This window comes from Pistacia vera, unplaced genomic scaffold (genome assembly GCF_008641045.1).
Source record: "Pistacia vera cultivar Batoury unplaced genomic scaffold, PisVer_v2 Contig41, whole genome shotgun sequence".
Taxonomy (NCBI): domain Eukaryota; kingdom Viridiplantae; phylum Streptophyta; class Magnoliopsida; order Sapindales; family Anacardiaceae; genus Pistacia; species Pistacia vera.
Window position 1 is genome coordinate 51,099 of NW_022196235.1, and position 22,380 is coordinate 73,478.

Here is a 22,380-nt window from a genome sequence, read left to right on the forward strand (position 1 = left end):
AAGCAAACTGTTACCTTGCAGTCCTAAGGCTGAAAATACGGAAATAATCATCTGTTGTACCTTCTCAAGAGTAAGAGCAGAGGAAGCACTAGGAGTAGCAGAAGGAGCGGGATCCACAGTAGCCTGATAAGCATTGGCCTGACGATTCTGGGGATGTGTAGGACACTCCTTAATAATATGCCCCGGCTTCTTACAGTAGTTGCAAAATTTCCGTGTACAATTGGTAGCAATATGCCCATATTCCTTGCAGCTGAAGCATTGAATGTTCCGCATGTCTCGACCCTTGCCTTTTCCTTGAGCAGCATAAGCCACTGCATCGGATATCATTTTGTCGTGCTGATAAGTGGCCTAGGTGGTAAGTCGTTGCTCCTCACAAAGTAACTCCCCAAAACAGATATCCAAAGATGGCACGGGATTGCGATTCATCAAATTAGAGCGAGTGGCTTCAAATTCAAGTCGTAACTTCATTAAAAATTGATCTCGCTTGCTTTGCGCATGAATTTCCTGCACAACTGAGAGAGAATCTTCTGGTACCTTGGCATAAATAATGTCAGTAAATTCTCCCCAGATATTATTAAATCCAGAAAAATAATCCTGAATGGAGAGATCACCCTGAGTATAACTAGCAATCTCGTACTCTAATTGAGAACGTCGAGCAATATTGTCTTGATTATAGACTCTTTTTAAGTATTCCCACGTAGATTTTGCAGTCTTATATGACCTTAGATTAAGAACAATAATAGGATCCACTGATCCTAAAATCCATGTCATCACCCGAGCATCTTTGGTTTGCCACTGAGCTAGTTTAGAAACATCTGTAGGAGCCTTATCACTCCCATAAATATGACCCCATAACTCTTTCCCCATAACAAATAAACGAAATTGAAATTCCCAGGCAGAATAGTTCTTACCCATGAATTTCACTGCAATAAAATCAGAAGACATGATAGCCGAATTAAACACTAACAAAAAATAGCCAATAACCAGCCCAAGAATAATCCCAAACAGTATCAACCAAACAATTTCAGAAAAACAAACTAGAACGATACCTGGCCAAAAACTTCAACAATCGATACCCAAAAATATTGAATCCCCAAACCACCCCAGAAGAGATCGACCACCACCAAGGAACCACCACAAACTGCCGACAAACGCAACACACCACCAGAAACTGTCGACAACCTCAAAACCAAAGATGTGCCACCAAGAAAGCACACCCAGAATGCGTCGAAAAACTCCAAGAAGCACTCAGACAGTGACAAAAATACCAAGAAGTCCCAAAAACAACGCCAATAGCACCCAAGAGGAAGCCCAACATGACCAAGAACACCGAGAAGAAAAAAAAACAGAAAACCCATACAAGAAAGGTTTGTAACTTAGGAGCCTAGCTCTGATACCATGTCAATTGGATTCAATGTCCTCTTAGTGAGGATTTCTTCTCATTATATAGGCACAAATGTGCAATATACAAGGCTAAAATCAAGCCTGAATTACAGCCGAAAATCTGCCTAAATTACAGCCGAAAATCTGCCTAAATTACAGCCATTAAATCTGTTTATACCAAAACTATACATATTCTGACTAAATAAGGAAGTGTATATATGTACAACTGGTGAAAACCATTAAGGAAAGCGTATCATGGTGACAATTGGTAATTCTGATTCATTTAGAAAGATGATATCCAAGTTCGAGTCAAGAGGAACCTGCTCTCAGCCTCACAATGTGAGGTGAGTAAGAAATAAATTCAAGACTCACCTAATGGGGTGGTTAGAATAATATGTGATCATTGTAACTCTCGGAACCCATTAGAAGACTATTTAAGGTGGGTAGATCAATTCTCTGTATCTATAGAAGACAGTCAAAACTGCTTCTTTGATTGTTGTCCAGATAGGTGTTTTTTATCTCTTACTTCACTGTAATGGACATTTAAGTATTGCTTAGATCAACACAATTAGCCTATTATGGAATAGCTTTTGTCTGAAATTGAGGTGAAGCTCAACGTGTCTTTAAGTATGAGTAATGCTATGCTTACTTACCATCTTACTAACCATCTTATTATCCTTTGAAAATATAACGCATAGTAAAGGTACTATGTGTAATTTTAACAAAGGTAGTAAATCGATTAGTAAAACTCGTGAGTAAGCATAGTATTTCTGCTTTAAGTATATGAGTTTAATATAGCTTAACCTTTCAGCGCAAGTACGATGGTTGTCCTGGGCCCGACCTGTAACTGGGGACGTGGCTCTAAAACTATGCCCTGGCCCGTGCCCATGCCCGCAAACAGCAGGTAATGCTCTGCTTTTATGGATTAGGCCGGTGCAATTGTCATCTCTAACAATTAACCTAGTATGGAATTGCTTTTGTCTGAATTTGGGGTGAAGTTCAATGTGTCTTTTAAGTATATGAGTTTAATGTAGCTTAACCTTTCAGTGCAAGTGCTTTCCCAGGCTGTCTCTTTCCCTCACCTTCCATTAAAGTCTACGTCAAACTAATAATATGGCATAGTGCTCAATGGGCCCTTTGAGAAGAGTTTCAACGTGTCATCTCTTTATTCTCTGTCCCACAAATTTGTCCAGACTCCCACAAGAAATAGAAGTGGCAGCATCATCAACACCTGCTGGCATTGAAAAATCAAGATTTCTTACTGAAATTTCCAAACTAACCCACCTAACTGTCAATTTTTAATCACCTTAAATGGTCCAGGTTCAGTGTATTTTAAGTTGATACAAAGATCATCAAACACAGCCAATAGTTTCTTTTACCATCCATCACACTGTCTGCAGATTCTCCAACCATGGCTGAAGTTGATCCAGCCTTNGCAGCTTAATTCCGCTAATGATTAGTTCTAAATTCAGAAGGCTTAGCTCATTAATTACATTTTTAAGAATGGTTATTTGTGTTCAATTTTTATTGACTCGTTTTGAATTTCACCCTCTACTTGCTGAGTTTGTCACTCTGCAGATTCATGAACTGGTATGACAAAAGTGGGCAGCAAGCATCAAGAACATTAGACTATGCAATCATGGAGGTAAATTTTCAGATTTTTTAAGAAAAAAACTTCTACAGACCTTGTACAAAATCCTTTGTAATTGTTGTAGAAGAACTGTAGGTTTGCATTTATATCATAAATTAACTCCACAGTCAGTACTAAGATGAAGATTAATCTCCAAGTGTCAAAATCTGTAATAGAATCCATTATTGAATAATTGTACAACCATGAAAAGACTGCCATCTGTTTCACCGTGACGGTGACGCCAAGGCACACGTCTATAATCTCATAAATTATTCTTGTTACCCCAGCTACCCACTGCTATGTCTTGTCCTACATATTTAAGAGAAAAGACATTAACCAATTAATGAAACCTATTTCTTTCAAGATTTTAATTTCTGTTTATCATAAATTATTGATTTTTTTTTAAAGAAAATTCTCTCTTATTCTAATTAATTTCATAGAAGTCACTTTTTTTTTTTTTTTAAAGTATAATATTTAAGTAAGTTTATATATACTTAAATTAATCCCTTAATTAATTCTTAAAATCTATTAAATATCTTATAAATATAAAAGATTAGATAAATTATATTGCATTAGATAAATTACAATGCAATAGATAACTTTAAGATCTGACCTTACTCAACGAAAGTTAGGGAATAAATGTCTTTGATTACGAGACTAATTCTCTAATGTCACATCCCTCGCATTTAAAGGAGGAAATTTATTTCCCTACTGATTACCTAATAATGCAATAAACATTAAAGAGTAACCATTGAATTATTGGCGAAGTTTCACGTGAATGCACCATCAGATTCATTTTTGGAATCTTTATTTATGAGAGATTGCAGAGTAGATGTGGATTGACCACATATCGCACTGACACCACCAGAATGCCAATTTTTGTTTTTTTCCATAAATCCACTAAAATCGTAAGGGTTCATTTTTTAAAGTTTATCATTATTTTTTGAAGTTTAAAGGGAACTACTAAATTCATAAAGACAGTAATATAAATTAACTTCATATTTGTCCAATTAGTAGAGCAACTGGGTCTCATAAGTCAATATTCTTTCCGAAGATTATGGCTATAATTAGTGAGAAGTAAGACTTTGTTTTCAAATTTGTATTCATTTAACCAGGTCTCAAGGAATCACCGGCGGCGCCCACGATTGCATTCCACTCTTTTCTTTTAAAACTTAAAAACATGTTAAAGAAAAAAAACTAAAAATGTGCTTAATCAAAGAAAAAAATTTGTAATTTTTTTTTTTTTTTTGTGTTTTTCTTTAGTTAAGAAAGCAAGATTGATAATAGAATAAAAAGAAGTTTCACAAATTCTTGTATTTAAGTCCTCTCAAATATTAATAGAAATAATCACTAGAATTTTTATTTACTTTAAGAAAAAAAAAAAATATTGAAAATAAAAGATAGACTTAACTTCCAAATTATACTCAAATTCAAAACATCTATATTTAGGATTTTTTTTTTTTTTTAATAAAAATTGTCTTTTCCCAATAGTTTTGAAGCTAATTTAGTAATTTCGAATCTTAAATGATTTGCCTTTCTGATACACTGTCTGTTTGACACGTTTGCTTTCTGATGGACTCGTTTCAACGAAATGGGACCGACCGAATTCAATTGTCGAGGTCCATTCTGATCATTTCACACTCCAAACTACGTTTCTTCCTTCATTTGATTTCACACTTCTTCCTCTATAAATTCAGTGACAAACTCCACTCAGAACCACCATCTCATCTCCAATCCCCTTCATCATTTTTCACTTGTTTTAATAGTCTCTTTCGATCGACCATGAAGAAGATCAGCGTTGCTCTTGTTGCAGTGTTGAGTTTGGTGGTGATACTATCACTCAAGGAAGTGCATGTGGCAGAGGCAGCATGTAGCCCAACAGAGTTGAGCACATGTAAGCCAGCGATCACTTCATCGTCCCCACCGTCGCCGACTTGCTGCAGCAAGCTGAGGGAGCAGAAGCCATGCCTTTGTGGGTACCTTAAGGACCCGAATCTGAAGCAATATGTGAACTCTCCCAATGCTAAAAAGGTTGCCAGCACCTGTGGTGTTACCTTCCCTAAATGCTGATCGAAAGCTCTTTACGAAGAGTTTATGTAAACTTTATTAATGAATAAGGGGCATGGAAGGTTAAGGTAATAGTAAACAATGGTATGTTGTTTTTATACAGTGTACTCTACTCATGGAGATGAATATATTATGAGTTGTGAATAAATAATAATTATTGTGATTCTATGTTTTATTTATTTATTTATGACTGTCATCTCAAAACTTATCATAAATCTGATTAAATATTCGTGGAATTTTATAATTTTTTTTCTTCCTCTTAGAGTCATTTTATGATCTTAAAAACGATGAGAGTGAAGTTGGTAAAAAACTAAAACAAAATGTTTTATTTTTAATACTTTATAATACATGTATATTTTGACATCGGTTATAGCATCGAAGTTAAATTAAACTTCAATAGATAACAAACTTTCAAAATAACATAAGTTTAATTCAACAAAAACCATCAAAAGCACTTCAATTTAATAATTTAGAAATCATATAAAGTTTTTTTTTTTTTTTTGGGTAAAAATATAAAGTTTTTTTTTTTTAATTCAACACAAAAAATAAATATATTATATTATATTATTCATAAAAAAATATAAGAATAAATCTTTATATATATATATAAACATGATTTAATGAGATTTTGTATAGCGGAAGTGATCTATGGTTACTATACATTAACTTTTTCAAAAAATTCTTTCTCCGTATAAATAATTAATGTATCTATAATAATAATAGGTATAAATGCATTAAATAAAGAATGTGATTATTTGTATTAATGTTTACAATATTATAGTTGAAAATGCACAGGGAGAGTTTTTTTCTCTCTCTTATTAAATGAAACTTGATTGCTTGTTAATAGTTGTTATTAATAAGAAATTAAAGAATAAAGATGAAGCCACTTTATCTTAAAAGACCATATAATCCAGATATTTCTAGCGTTACAAAAACTATGGGGTGGTCAAAGCAGTAATTTAAAACATTTTACACATAGGATGTATGGTCTCTTTCAAAGGTCACCTTAGGACTAAACATGGTTCCCACCCTGGTTCACAAACATGGTTCAAATTTCAATACATAAACACAAATAGAGCATGAGTAATACAGACACCAAAATTTTATACCAAATTTTTGAATCGAAGGACATGACAACCAGTCAGACGCGATCACGTTAGAGCTTTTTATGAATGAATAATCATCTAATATTTATGGACATCCGTTCATATTTAATAGATTCTCGTTCATATTATATGGATGGGTGTCTATTTATTATGAACAAACGTCTTTTTAAGATGGATGCTCGTCCAAAAAATTTTAAAAGAAAAATAATGGACGTCTGTTCATCTTATATGGGCGGGTGTCTATTTACTATGGACGAGCGTCCATATAAGATGGACGCCCGTCCAAACAATTTTAAAAAATTTTACATTTACTATAGAAAACAATTTTTAAAAAATTTGTATTCAATGGATAGGGACGCCTGTCCATTGTTTATATTCATTAAATTTTTGCCATTTAACTTTTGTCGATGTTTAAAATAATTGGACAAATTTCATTAAATTTGTGTCTATATTCAAAGCTAAAGGTAGGCATTTGGGACTGGGTCTAAAAACTAAGCCCAAAAATTCGGTCCTAAGAGGCCTAGTCCCAAAACTGGACCAGCCTTAGGAGGAGGGTTCAATCCCTCCACTGGGCCCTCCTCCAAGGCTCTGTCCTAGGTCTGGGTCCAAATTTTTTTTACATATTTTCGTTTTAGTCCCTTGTACAATTACTAAAACCCTTATAAATTTTGAAATAAATATAAATTATAGGGGTTAAAAGAAAATTTTACAAAATTTATTTTAAAAAAAGAAGTTTTCCAGGCCCTAAAAAATTTATAAAATTTACCCCTAAAAAATACTAAAAACGCCCTACAAAATTTTGTTTCACCCCTAAAATAAAAAAAATCGAGGAGGGAAAGAAATTTTTCAGACCCATAGGACCGGTTCTGGGCCCATAGGACCAGTCCTAGGGACCGATCCAGGTCCTAGAATTGCTCATGGGCCTGGGACCGATCCCAGGACCAGTCCCAAATGGGCCCAAGCCTGGGCCTGCTTGGGACGTGTCCTTAACCAGCTCTATTCAAAGCAATTGGATGGATGCCCAATTAAATAAGAATAATGCTAGGGACACCGATTTTTTACACCAAAATTTTTTACAGAACGACGTGGCATCCAGTCAGACGCAAACACGTTGGACAAAAAGAATAATGCTACAGGCACCGATTTTTTGCACCGAAATTTTTTATCGAACCACATAACACAGACGCAGACACATTGGATAGAAAATATGTCTTCTTTGAATGGATGGTCGTCTAATAATTATGGATGACCATCTATACTTTATGGATGATTGTCCATCATAAATAGACGTACATTCATATTATATAGATGGATATCTATTTACTATAGACGAACGTCTATACCCATTTAGAAAATTTTAAAAATAAAATGATTGACGCCTATCTATTAATTTAATAGGGATGGCCGGTCGGCCATATACAATGGACAGCCGCCCATATGCAATGGACGACCGTCCGAATCATCATTATGTTTATACGTTTTTCAAGGGCTACCCACTTGCTCCATATTTCTTTATCAATTTTTGTGTGGTCACTGTTATGAGTGAAATTTAACTGGTAAGTCAATGCCAAAACAGTACCTTCTGCCTAATTTGACCTCTGAAAATAAGTTTTGATCTACATTCATTTTGAAACACTTTTTTATCTGCCAGAGGAACTCTGTATCTAGACACTGGCGTATTATATTGGAGCAAATCTCAAATGTTGGTTAAATTCTACCTTATATGGACGTCTGTCTGATATTTTTATGGACATTTGTCTATTCATGATGCATAGACATCTATAAAATATAGATGATCATCCATTATATATGGACAGATGTCCATCTTATATGGACGTCTATCTATAGTTAATGGACATCCATCCATATAATATGGATGAGAGTCTATTGATATTTTTATAAACACTCATTCATTCGTGATAAACAGTCGTCTGTAATTTTTGGACGGTCATCCATTCATGGGAGATGTGTTTTCTATCCAGAAAAATGCTATGGACATCAACGTTTTGCATCGAATTTTTATACCGAATGACGTATCCACTGATTCAAACAAGCCACATATCACGTTAACAAATATTCTGCGAATGAATGACTGTCCATCAAATATGGATGATCATCTATTATTATTAGACGATCGTTCATTTGAAATGGACTGTCGTTCATATTATATGGATGACCCTCCACCTAGAATAGACTTCCGTTTATAGTTTAAACTTAAAAGATTTGTCCTAAATTATTTATGGATGCCCGTCCTCTTATGAGGACGACTATCCATAGTTATGGATGCCATATTTTAATATTAATAAATTTTAAAATTTAAATTTATTAAATGCATTAATTGTCCAAAAGTTGACAAAAGTTATTTAATGCATTAATTTATTTAATTGGCCGTCCATCCAATTGCTTTGAATGTGGACAAAAATTTAATTAAATTTGTCTAATTACTTTAAGAACAATACTAGTCTTACAAAGACAAAAACAAAGAGGGCATACAAAGATAATTTACATCCTTTATCTTCACGATTTCTCTCTCTTTCTCCCTCTTTTTTTTGTTTTTTCTTTATTTTTTCCTTCCTGCTGATGTCACTTTGTAGCTCTCTTTGTATTGTCTTTGTAAGAATAGCATTTTCTTACTTTAAACATTGACAAAAGTTAAATGGCAAAAATTTAATGAATATAAACAATGGACAGGCATCCATATATAAGGGACGCCTGTGCATTGAATGCAAACTTTTTTAAAATTGTTTGGTCGGGCGTCCATAGTAAATATAAAATTTTTTAAAATTATTTGGACGGGCGTCTATCTTATATAGACGCTCATCTATAGTAAATAGACACTTGTCCATATAAGATAAATGGGTATCCATTATTTTTCTTCTAAAATTTTTTAGATGGGTGTCCATCTTAAATGGATGCTCGTTCATAGTAAATGGACACTCGTCCATATGATATGAACGGGAGTCTATTAAATATAGACGGACGTCCATAATTATTGGACGGTCGTTCATTCACGAAAGACTTCAGTGTGCTTGCGTCTGACTAGTTGCCATGTCCTTCGGTACCCAAATTCAGTGTAAAATTTCGGTGCTGTAGCATTACTCATAAATATAATAGACAACATCGAAATTAATAGTATGAAATAATTTTCACACACAGTGTAAAAAGAAAAAATAATTTGACATAATTCACTACAAAAAATTTAAAAAAAATGTGACAAAGATTTTCGTCACAAAAAGTGAAAAATTCGTCCTAAAAAGTAATACGGGGCGACATTCCAAATCTTCCCTAAAGCTGCGTTACTAAATGCCTAAAAAAAAAAAAAACCGTCCCAAAGCCATGTCATTGGGGACAAAATATGGTTTTATTATTAAAGATTATTTATTTTGTGACGAAATTTTTCGTCCACAAAAGATAGCACTTTTAGGGTATGACGTATAAAAATATAAATATAATAGATAACATCGAAATTAATAGTATGAAATAATTTTCACATAGCATAAAAAGAAAAAAAGCTCCTGGTTAGTTTTTAAAACATTACTATTCTCAATGAGATTAGTTGGATTCTCTGTCATGAGTGCAAGGTCGAGATTTTGAACACCCAAATAATACTCTATCTACTCACTCCATTCATTATAACTGAACCCATTAAACTTAACAACAGACAAGACATAAAGAGCAGATGCTACAAAAACATAATTGTATATTGAAAATCTCCTTTGGGAGATATAATAATATACGATAATTAAACTTAATTGATGCAATTTTCTTAATTGGTAATCAAATGTACTTTCGTTAGATATGTTCGTCATCTTTGGATATACTAAACATACATAATCAAGTATATTAATTAACCACAGTTATGTCCATAATTATAGGATTAACTAATCTACTTTGGGCGATCCTTATCTATTCTATAATTTATGAACTTCAAATTACTCATGTCAAATAGATCATGTCATCTCTTTAAAGCATCTAATGATCATGAGTAATTGAATCTAACTTAGTTTGATATCTATGAAATAACCATTTTAATTTGACCACTTTGGTGATTAACAAATTATACATAATGTAGTATCAAACTTAAATAATAACTATAATATTATCCAAGATTAAAATTGAGTCAATTCGCTTCATTGACCATTGACTGTTGACTGTTAACTTTGATGGTTGATCGTAACTTTGAAGGTTGATTGGTTTAGTCAATGATCTGAACTAGTTTGAACTGTTGACTGATTCAAATCGCTAACTGGACCAGTTCACTATATCATATCCTAACTAGGTTTGTTGACCCGATTGGTTGACCCATTTTTTACTAAATGGGTTGGGCTTTTATGGGTTATTCACAATGGGTTTGGGTCTGAATTTCTTAATAGGTTTGGGTTTGAATTGGGCGAACTTAAAAATATGGCTTGAACTTCTTTTATTTGGGTTTTCTTAACGGGTTTGGGTTTGAATTGGGCTCACTTAAAAATAGACTTAAACAAAAATTGGGCTGGATCAACTTAAGGAATAGTGTTATTATATAGGTCAATATTTGACCCAAATTTATGTCAAATATTGACCTTAATTTCTAGAAATATTATGAACCCAAATCTCTGAAATTTTATTGAAAAAACGTGTTTGGAAAAATTTGATTCAGGCCAACTTTCGAGCAACTCAAGAAATTTACAAACCCAATCTAATTTGACAGTCCTCTTATTTGTCAATTTCCAAACCCAATTCAATTTTTTTATACCATAAGAACCCTACTATAAAAAAAAAAAAAATCAACTAAATGAAAAATACATTAGTTTCTAAACCTTGCTATGATACCACATGTAAAAAATTAATTGCAATTTCATCAATGGTGAAGAAAAAATAATATAATCATATTTCTATGCCCTAAATTGCATAAACATAAATCCCAATATCTAAAACTTAATGTATTTTCACATTTAAGATAAGAGTATTATATACCTGAATCCATGAGTAATCTCTTTATGAAATTGTAAAAGAAGGCACTGTGTCTCTCTCTTTATTCCCTTACTGTCAATTTCTTCTTTTGATGGATAAAAAAAAATATACGTAATGAACAGAGAGAGAAGATCCCTCAATTATTTTATTAACTGCGGTAATCTCTCTATCAAAAATAAATGACCATCATGTCCCTTAACCAATTTAATTATTTCAAAAACAACCTTAATACATGAATCAACTTATTTAAAATATAAAATATTTCTAATTTGGTATTGAATACCGAGACTAAATTTTGGTCCAGGTTGGAATCGTTATATGAAACTATTCAGAAGTATCAAAGTTAGGTATCAGTGAGAACATGAGCGATTTTTAGTAGGAAAATAAAGATCTCCTAGTTTTAACATCAGCCATAGGTTCAAATCAGAGAAAAACTCTAAAGAATGTTTGTTTTGTCTATATTTTTTGTCTTTTTTTTTTTATCCCATATTAGGCTTCCCGTTAATGGTATGGAAATCGGGTTTGCCATAGAATGTGCAAACAATAAGCTTTATACAGAAAAGAGATTTGCAGCTTGATTCTGATGATTAGTACTAAATTCAGAAGGCTTAGCTCATTAATTACATTTTAAAAATGGTTTTTTGTGTTCAATTTTAATTGACTCGTTTTGAGTTTCACCCTCTACTTGCTGCGTTTATCACCCTGCAGATGCATGAACTGGTATGACGAAAGTGGGCAGCAAGCATCAAGAACATTAGACAATGCAATAATGGAGGTAAATTTTCAGAATTTATAAGAAAAAACTTCTACAGAGCTTGTACAAAATCCTTTGTAATTGTTGTAGAAGAACTGTAAGTTTGTATTTATATCATAAATAAACTCCATAGTCAGTACTAAGATGAAGATCAATCTCAAGTGTCAAAATCTGTAATAGAATTCATTATCGAAAAATTGTATAACCATGAAAAGACTGCCATCTGTTTCACCGTGACGGTGACGCCATAAATTATTCTTGTTAGTTGTTAGTTGCTACCCCCCAACTGCCCGCTGTTGTCTTGTCCTATATATTTAAGAGAAAAGACATTAACCAATAAATGAAGCCTTCTTTCTTTCGAGATTTAATTTCTGTTTTATATAAATTATTGATTTTTTTAAAGAAAAATCTATCTTATTCAAATTAATTTTATGAAGAGTTTTTTTTTTTTTTTTTTTTTTTTTTAATAATATAGATGTTCGGGTTAGTTTATAAACACCTTAATTAATCTTTAAAATCCATTGAACACTTTATAAACTTAAAAAAAAAGATAAATCATAATGCAATAAATGATCCCAAGTTTTGAATGCATTATCTTAATAAAAGAAATAAATCTCTTTATTCCTCATATTGGGTGATCAGTTCACCCCTCTTGGTCGCATACTCTACAAGGCACCTTCTGATGGCAAGTGGGGCGAGCATGAACGTAATGACCAACTTTATTCTTGATTTGTTTTACAATTCAATTTGATTCAATGTCTTGTTTTAATCACCGAGAGTTATCAAGAGTATATTGTTTATATTTCATGTTGATTGTTATTTGTCTCCTCATTTTGCAGTCGATTACCTGCTCTTCATCGTCCGAGATGTTAAAGTCAATCCAAATCCCGATGAAGTAGCTGATATCAAATATGTAAACCGGGAACAACTGAAGGAACTTCTGAGAAAAGCAGATGCCGGAGAGGAAGGTTTTCATTTTCATTGATATCTAGAAGTGACTTGTAATTGTCTTTATCAGTACACGCATGTGCTCTGAATAGTTATTATTGGTAATGCTTAATTTGAGCTAAATCAATTAAGAACAATTAAGTTCGGTAGATTTATAATCAGAGGAATTGGCGATCATGTAGCTCTCATCTTAGACAAAAATTATGGGTTATGGAGTAGGACGTAGCCCAACAAATCTATTTTTGTTCAACTTAAGATTCAATGCCTAAGCAGAGGTACATTTACGTGGAGTTAAAAGATTAGTTATAACCCCAACGGATTGGTTCGGTCGTTTAGTATGTTTGTTCTTTTTATTAATTTTTTGGTTCAAACCATTAGTTTACTCATTTCTGTATCGAGGTGTCACCTCCCTCACATTTTCGATAAACATCAAGGAGTAACATTGAATTATCAGCGAAGTTTCAGTAAATGCACCATCAGATTTATTTTCGAATATTTATTTATGTGAGATTGTAAACATGTGGATTGACCACATATCTCACCGATACCACAACAATGCCAATTGTTTTTTTCTTTCCCATAAATCCACAAAAATCGTGAAGTTCATTATTATTATTATTATAAGTTTAAAGGAACTACTAAATACATAAAGACAGTAATATAAATTAACTTCATATTTGTCCAATTACTAGAGCAATTGGGTCTCATAAGTCATATTGTTCGAAGATTGTCGTTTTCAAATTTGTCTTCATTAACCAGGTTTCAAGGAATTGCGCCGCCCACGATTGGATTCCACTGTTGAACACATTTTCACCTTGAAATTTTTATTTTTTTTTATAACTTAAAACATGTTAAAGAACAAACTGAAAAAGAGTTTAATCAAGAAAAAATTCCTAAACTATTCTGTCTTTTCTTTAGTTAGAAACAGGACTAAACCAATATTTGATGTCTGATAGTAACAGAACAAAAAGAGTTTTGTAAACTCTTAAATTCGAGTCTTCCAAACACTAATTAGTAACCATCAAGGCTTTTATCTAAAGACAGTCTCAAAACTTCGAATAATTAGTTGAGATGTATGTAAACTGATCCATACTTCTGAAATCTAAAAAAAAAAAAATAAAAAAAAAAAAAAGAAAGAAACAGGACTTTTGAAAATAAAAGATAAACTAAACTTCCGAATTATACCAATTCAAACCCCTATTTAGGATTTTTTTCTTATAAAAATTGTCTTTTTCCAATAGTTTCAAGCTAATTTGAATCTTAATGATTTGTCTTTCTATACACTGTCCGTTTGACACGTTTGCTTTCTGGTGGACTCGTTTCAACCAAATGGGACCGACCGAATTCAATCCATGACCAGGTCCCATCTCATTTCACACTCCAAACTATGTTTCTTCATTTAATTTCACACTTCCTCCTCTATAAATTCAGTGACAAACTCCACTCGGAACCACCATCTCATCTCTTTCTCAATCTCCTCATCAATTTTACTTGTTTTTATATTCTCTTTCGATCGACCATGAAGAAGATCAGCGTTGCTCTGGTTGCTGTTGAGTTTGTGGTGATACTATCACTCAAGGAAGTGCATGTGGCAGAGGCAGCATGTAGCCCAACAGTTGACCCATGTTCCCAGCGATCACTTCATCGTCCCCACCGTCGCCGACTTTGCAGCAAGCTGAGGGAGCAGAAGCCATGCCTTTGTGTTACTCCAAGACCCGAATCTGAAGCAATATGTGAACTCTCCCAATGCTAAAAGGTTGCCAGCACCTGTGGTGTTACCTACCCTAAATGCTGACCGAAGCTCTTTACGAAGAGTTTATGTGAACTTTATTAATGAATAAGGGGCATGGAATTTTAAAGTAATAGTAGACAACGGTATGTTTTTTTATACGCGTACTCTACTCATGGAGACGAAATATTGCGAAAATAATTGATTTATGAATAAATTATAATTATTGTGAAAATTTCGTTATTCTGTGTTTTATTTATTTATGACTGTCATCTCAAAACTTATCATAAATCTGATTAATATTCGTGGAATTTTAAATTTTTTTTCTTCCCCTTAGAGTATTTAATGACTTAAAACGACGAGAGTGAAGTTGTTTTTGTTTTTAATATTTAATAATACATGTATATTTCGACATCGTGCACGGTAAATTGAACTTAAATAATAACAAGCTTTCAAAATAACATAGGTTACATTCAATCAAACCATCAAGCGCTTCAATTTAATAATTTAGAAATAATATAATTTTTTTTTCTTTTTTTTGGTAAAGAGATAAGGTATATAATCTTAATTACTTTTAATTTTGGATAAGTACATCATTGATTTTACAATCTCGACAATCTCCTATTTTCGTGGCGAAGCCAGCATGTCAACACAGGATGAAAAAATAAAAATTAAAATTCAATACTATATATATATATAACACACGTAACAAGGCTGCTGGGGGTTGTCGGAGCATGAAGTCTGCGCCATTTATCGAGCCATTCAGGATTACAAAGAGATCTGTCCAGCCGAGTTCAATATGACCACGGGTTCTCCAACCAACCCGACTTTCTTCCAGCCGTTTGTTTCTTTGGATTGTTTAACATATATATATATTATTTCATAAAATATGAAAAGAATAGTCTGGTTGTCACTCTGCTTCTTCGCTGCCAGTGCTAGATCTTGTTCTTCACCTTTGTCCATGGAATTCTATATATATATATATATATATATATTTATATATATATATATATTATATATATAATATTGTTAAACAATCCAAAAATAATAAAAGAGGAGGCAGGTGGGTTTCATTGATACTGCACAATTCATTTGAATACAAAATATGATTTACCCTAAATACAAAGATATATATAAGCTAACAAAGGAATATAGAAAGACAGATCTACCCTTAATAAACAATAAAACAAAATAACCCATATTTCTTAACATCTCCCCCTCAAACTCACGATGCGACGGCTACAAGCATCGAGATTTTCCATCTAAAAACGAAAACGGGAAATAGAATGTGTTGTTAAAGAAATCTCAGTCTGCAAAGAAGAGAAACAAAGGGCAAGGTAATGGTGCCATGCTTGAGATGATGACGAGTAAGGTGACAATCGATCTCAATGTGCTTAGTTCGTTCATAAAAAACCGATTTGTGAGCAATCTATAGAACTCTTGTTGTCACAATACAGGAGTGGGATGAGAAAGAGAAACGCCCATATCTGCAAGTACCCAACGTAACCAAACAATCTCTTTGGTAGTAGATGTCATAGCACGAATTTTGCTTCGTTTGAAGATTGAGAAACAATGGATTGTTTCTTGCTCTTCCAATAAATAAGAGAATCACCCAAAAGATACAGAAACCAGTAACAGACTTGCGATCCGTGATCACTGCCATGATCAGCATCAGAGTATGCACGCAGCTCCAAGGAAGAGGTGATGAAATATAAAGACTCTGAAAGACTGTACCCCGAAGATACCGCAAAATACGAAGAACAGCTGCCCAATGAACTGTAGTAGAACAACAAACTGACTAACAACATGAACAACATATGCAATATCTGGACGGTAATAGTGAGATATACCAAACTCCCAACAATAGTACGATATAAAGTAGGATCTGATAAAGGTAACACCATCAAGAAGAATGCTTTGCGTTAACCTCAATTGGAGTATCGCCAGTCTTATTATCAGTAAGTCTAGCCCGCTCAAGAATATCTGCAACCATTTCGACTGAGAGAGAAGATAACCTCTAGGTGATAGGCTACCTCAACACCCAAGAAATATCATAGAGAACCCAAATCCTTCATTTCAAACTGTTGACTAACTCTGTCTTCAAAACTGAAATACCATCAATATCATCACCAGTAATAATCATGTCATCACATATAAAGATAGAATGATATCCCTTGCAGCAGTGCACTTAACAAAAAAAGCAGAATCTGACTACTAGAAGCAAATCCAAAGGAAGAGATCACAATAGAAATTTTTTCAAACCAAGCATAGGTGCTTGTTTAGACCATATAACGTTTTCTTCAGCTTGCAACATGCCTAGAATCATGTGAAACACCAGGAGGGGGCCATATAAACTTCTTCTTGAAGATCTCCATCAGAAGGCATTTTTAAACATCAAGTTGAGAGATATGCCACCGTGACTGAAGCTACTGCATAAGAGTAGAATGTAGTTCATTTTTGCAACAGGAGCAAATGTCTCCTCATAATCCATACCATACTGTTGAGAGTACCCTTTTGCAACCAACCATCTTTGTATCGCTCGATAGATCCATGAGAATTAGTCTTGATCTTATACACCCAACGACAACCAACAATAGTCTTACCAGGAGGTAGAGGACCAAATCCCAAGTACCTGTCTTATGCAAAGCAGAAAGTTCCTCATCCATAGCTTGCTGCCAGAGGATCAAGAATTGCCTCTTTACGGAAGAGGCTCAAAGAGACAATGTATAGAAGCTAAAAAGAAGCAAAATGAAAATAACAGAATAGCAAAATCTGGTAACTTTGTGGACTTACGAATGCATGGATTGACGTAAGGTGGATCCACAATCTCAATGAACTTGAGTGACCATAGAGAAGAGGGGGCTTCAGTGTGTCTGGAGAGTAAAATGTCATACCTGTAAAATGATCAGTACTAGGAACCGGAGATGACAAACTATCAGAATCCTCAGAAAGGATCTATTAATTAGATCAGATCTATCAGGTATGATAGTGGAGGAATCATGGAATAGAAAAGAAGGTATATGCTCAAGAAAAACACATGACGAGACACATAAATTTTCTGAGTTATTAGATCAAAACAACGATACCCCTTTTTCCCTTCACCATATCCAAGAAAGACCCAAATAGCAGATCGAGAGACAACTTGCTGCTTTCTACATAGGACGAAGAACGAAACAAGTACAACCAAAAACTTTAAAGGAAGAATCAGGGGCATACCCATACACATTTTCGAAAGAGAAAAACCTGAACTATGAGAAGATGAATTGTTAATTATTAACCTACAGCAATAGAAACAGCTTCGCCCCAAAACACACTAGACAAAGGCAGACATGAGAGAACGAGCAGTTTCAATAATGTGCCTATGTTTTCTTTCAGCAACACCATTTTGCTCAGAGTATCTGTACACGAGTTGGGTGAATAGTTCCATCTATGACAGCACTTACAAAATTTATTAGAAGTGTATACCCCACCCAATCAACCTAAAACTTTGATAATAGCAGAAGTTGAGTTTGACAAGCTCGAAAGGCTGTTATATCTCAAAAATTCAGAACGATTTTCATTAAATAAACCCAACAATACCGAGTATGATCATCAATAAAGAAACATAATATCGAACCCTCCTTTGTGGCAACAATGAAGTTCAACCCAACATCAGAATGAATCAAATCAAATGGAGAAGAAGAAACAGAAATACTTCGATTAAAAGGTAAAGCTGAAAATTTTGCCAGTTTACATCCACTACAATCAGAAATATCACAAGTTTGCAAATTTGCTAAAGCCCATTTGGATGCCAAAAATCTCAAACAAGAAGACGAAACATGACCTAAACGAGAATGCCATAAATAAAAACTAGAAAAAGAAGGACTCAAACGAAAATAAGACAAATCAACACTAGTAGCGGCAGCATCAGCACTAGTAGTAGTAGCAGCAACTGGCACTTTTAACTCATCCAAAATATAGAGTCCCCCCTTCCTACGGCCTGTCCCAATCAGCTTCTGATACTGTAGATCCTGCACATAACAAAAAGAAGAGGAAAATGTGACTAAATTACCAGAATCACATAACTGACCAACAGAAGCAAGATTTAATGTAAGTTCTAGAATATGATAAACATTAGAGAGATACAAGTGAGGTGTGACAACAGAACCAACACCTACTAAAGGCATAAGAGTGCCATTAGCAGTCATGACAGGAATAGAAGACGAAGGAGACATAGAAGCAAAAGATGAAGAATCTGGAGACATATGATGTGAAGCACCAGAATCCAAAACCCATACAGAATGTGACATACCTGAAGAACTATGAGGTAACTGACCTACGAAAGAAGAAGCAGACATAACTTGTGGCTGTAAGGAGAGAAACTTCTGAAATTGCTCAGCCAGAGTACTAGGATTGGTGAAAGGACCTGATGAAAATACTACTATAGTATTAGACTATGGTGGTTTGTAACCCTGAGGTGGTCTATGAGCATTAGATTGTGACTGGTTACCAGGCTTCCAAGCTTGAGATTGCTGCTGCGATTGATTCTGCTGCCTCAACTTAAGACATTGAGCCTTCCAATGACCTTTTTGCTTACAGAAACTGCACTCGTCGAAGGCAACCCTTGTGTAAGGTTTATTCTGATTATTAAAGACTGGCTTCGAAGGTACTGCTAACACAGAAGGATTAGAAGTAGAAGCAGAAAGAATTCCCTTTTCAGAATGAGACTTAAGACATATTTCTTCAACCAATAACTCACTGACAACTCAGTCAACAGAAGGCATTGGAGAACGATGCAAAATTGAAGCTCTAAGTCCTTCAAAATCACTGCGAAGTGCCGTTAAAAACTGTACCAACCGTTGCTGCTCCCTATGAGCAATATAGGCACCACATGCTTTTAATTCTACAGATTCCGTAAGAGTCAATTGATCCCAAAGATCTGTTATAGCAGAATAAAACTCATGAACACTCATATTCTTCTGCTGAAGAGCTCGTATGTCATTCTCCAATTGATACTGCTTTGCAAAATTTGACTGAGTAAATAACCTTTGTAGATGATCTCAAACCTCCTTTGCTGTCTCATACTTCGCTAATTGTGTACCTATGGAATGCCCAACAGAATTGTTAATCCAAGTAATAATTTTTGCATTGTTTGCTTCCCAGGAATCTATCAAAGCATCATGACCCTCATCAGTATTCTTAGGTTTCACAGAAGTTCCACTAACATATCCCCACATCTTTTTACCCTTAAGAAAATTTATCATCACATAACTCCAATATGAGTAATTCTTGTCATCAAACCTCACACTTACAGACTGAAGCGAATCGTCTCTTTCAGTAGCCATATTCAAAAAACAAAGAAAACCAGAATGCAAAAGAAAGGAAAACGAAATACCAGATTGCCGAAATTGAACGAATACCAACGAAATACCAGATTGCAGAAACTAAACAAATACCAGTTGGATCCGCATAAACTATGTTTAAGATTAAGCCTTGTCTCATGAAACTCTGCTCTGATACCATGTTAAACAATCCAAAGAAATAATAAAAAGAGGAGGCTAGGGTTTCATTGATACTGCACAATGCAATTGAATACAAAAAAGTATGATTTAACCTAAATACAAAGATATATATAGGCTAAACAAAGGAAATAATGAAAAGACAGATCTACCCTTAATAAACAATAAAACAAAATAACCCATATTTCTTAACAATATATATATTGTATTATTCATAAAATATGAAAAGAATAAGTCTTAATAATATATAAAACAATTCTTAAATTTGATCATACATCAAAACGTGATTTAACAAAATTTTTTATATCGAAAGTTATCTATGATTATTATACACTTAATTTTTCAACGAATTTTTTCTTCATGTCAATAATTAATGTATTTGTAATAGGTATAGATGCATAAAATAAAGAATGTGACTATTTGTATTAATGTTTACAACATGCAATTGAAATAAAATTGAGAGAAGTAACTTTGAGTTATAAATAGGCTAAAGAAAAAAAGTGAGAAAATTTAATATTATTAACAAGGAAAAGGAGAAAGTAAGAAAGCAAATAGGTATTATAATAAATATGAATAAAAAAGAGTAAGATAGATAAATCAGTATTATGATATAAACGGAGATAACAGAAAAATTAATTTACTAATTTGAGATTTTAGATTTGAGCTGTGGGGGTTAAAAAAAGTAATTTAAATTTGGGGCTAAAAATTGCTAACGGTATTGATTTAAGGTTGAAAATCTATAATTTATGAAACCAATGGTGAAAACGTGCCATTTTGCCAAACCTTGGGTGGGAACATGTCTTTTACTAGTATTATATTTCTTAAAAGAAATTAAAGAATAAAGATTGTTAGAGTTTGAGCTAGCAAGAGAGGCAGAGAGGATCAGAGAGAGAGAGATAATTGAGACTGTCGGAGTATGCTAGGAGAAGAAGAGAAATTTTTTGTATATTGTATTGTCATTCTGTACACTACTGTATTTATACAAGAAAAGAATAAGCAATAAGGAAATACAATATTGTGTCATAATGTTGTGATCACAATAAATTAGGAAATAATCAAGGGGAATATTTGATATAATGATCAAATATTAGCATTTCATATTCCATCACTCCTCCTCAAGCTTGTGGTTTGTATATATCCAAAACTCCAAGCTTGCGTAGTAGATATAAATGTTGTCTGCTGCATAAAGGCTTTGTGAAGATGTCCACTGGTTGCTCTATAGTGCAAATGTGCAAAGTCCTGATCATCCCTTTTTGAATCTTTTCTCTAATGAAGTGACAATCGATCTCTATGTGTTTGGTTCTCTCATGAAAAACTGGATTTGCAACAATATCATTTGCAACCTTATTATCGTAGTATAGAGTGACTGGTTCTTTAACTTGTACCTAAAGGTCTTTCAAAAGTCCAAGGATCCAAGCAATTTCACATGTGGTTTTAGCCATAGCTCTATATTCTGCTTCTGCTGATGAAAATAAATTGTTGACTGCTTCTTTGTTTTTTAGGATACGAGAGATCCTCCAAGTTTGGTGCAAAAACCGATGAGGGACTTTCTTGTCATAGGGCAAGTACCCCAATGTGAATCACAATAAGCAGTCAGATCCAGATTCCCATCCCGTGGTAAAAGAAGTCCCAGGCCAAGACATCATTTCAAGTGTCTTAGAACCTTCAGTGCTGCATCCATGTGGGATTGTTTTGGTTTGTGCATGAATTGGCTGAGAATGTGAACTACATAACTGATGTCGGGTCATGTCATTATAAGATAGATCAGTCGACCCACGAGCCTTTGGTAGTGTGATGGGTCTTTAAGGGTTGGATCAAATTCTAAGGAAGATACTCCATTGTCGTATTCTTAGGTAGTGAGCTTGGTATTTTGTTCAACAAGAATAGCACTTGGTTTGCAAGCTGATAATCCCAAGTCTGAAATGAGTTCTAAGATATATTTTCGCCAACTAAGGGATATGCCAGCAGGAGATTTGGCAATTTCAATACCCAAAAAATATTTGGTCTCTTCTAGATCTTTAATACGGAAATTTTTGTTGAGGTGCTTTTTTAAGTTATTGATGGTCGCCTCATTATTTCCTGTGATCAAAATATCATCAACATAAATTATGAGAGTGATGGGTGCTAGGAGAAAAGAGCATAATCATGTTTGGACTGATTAAATCCTATGCCTCTGAGTGCCTGTGTGAACTTTTCATTCCATTATCAGGATGCTTGTTTCAAGCCATAAAGAGATTTTTGTAGACGACACACAATATCCTCCCTCTGTCTGTGAATACCCAGAGGCAAGTCCATATAGATTTCCTCATGAA

General features: G+C 33.9%; 2 protein-coding genes across 2 annotated transcripts; one reads left to right on the top strand and one right to left on the bottom strand.

The window, feature by feature from the left end:
* Positions 1–348: 348 nt before the first annotated feature.
* Positions 349–945, bottom strand: LOC116142466. Its single transcript, XM_031427899.1, has one exon. It carries the CDS (start codon positions 943–945, stop codon positions 349–351), a length of 597 nt encoding a protein of 198 aa, XP_031283759.1.
* A 3,756-nt stretch (positions 946–4,701) lies between these two features.
* LOC116142487 (non-specific lipid-transfer protein 2-like) lies at positions 4,702–5,255 on the top strand. Its single transcript, XM_031427910.1, has one exon. The coding sequence runs from the start codon at positions 4,796–4,798 to the stop codon at positions 5,081–5,083; it is 288 nt and encodes a 95-aa protein (XP_031283770.1). The 5' UTR covers positions 4,702–4,795; the 3' UTR covers positions 5,084–5,255.
* Positions 5,256–22,380: the final 17,125 nt, after the last annotated feature.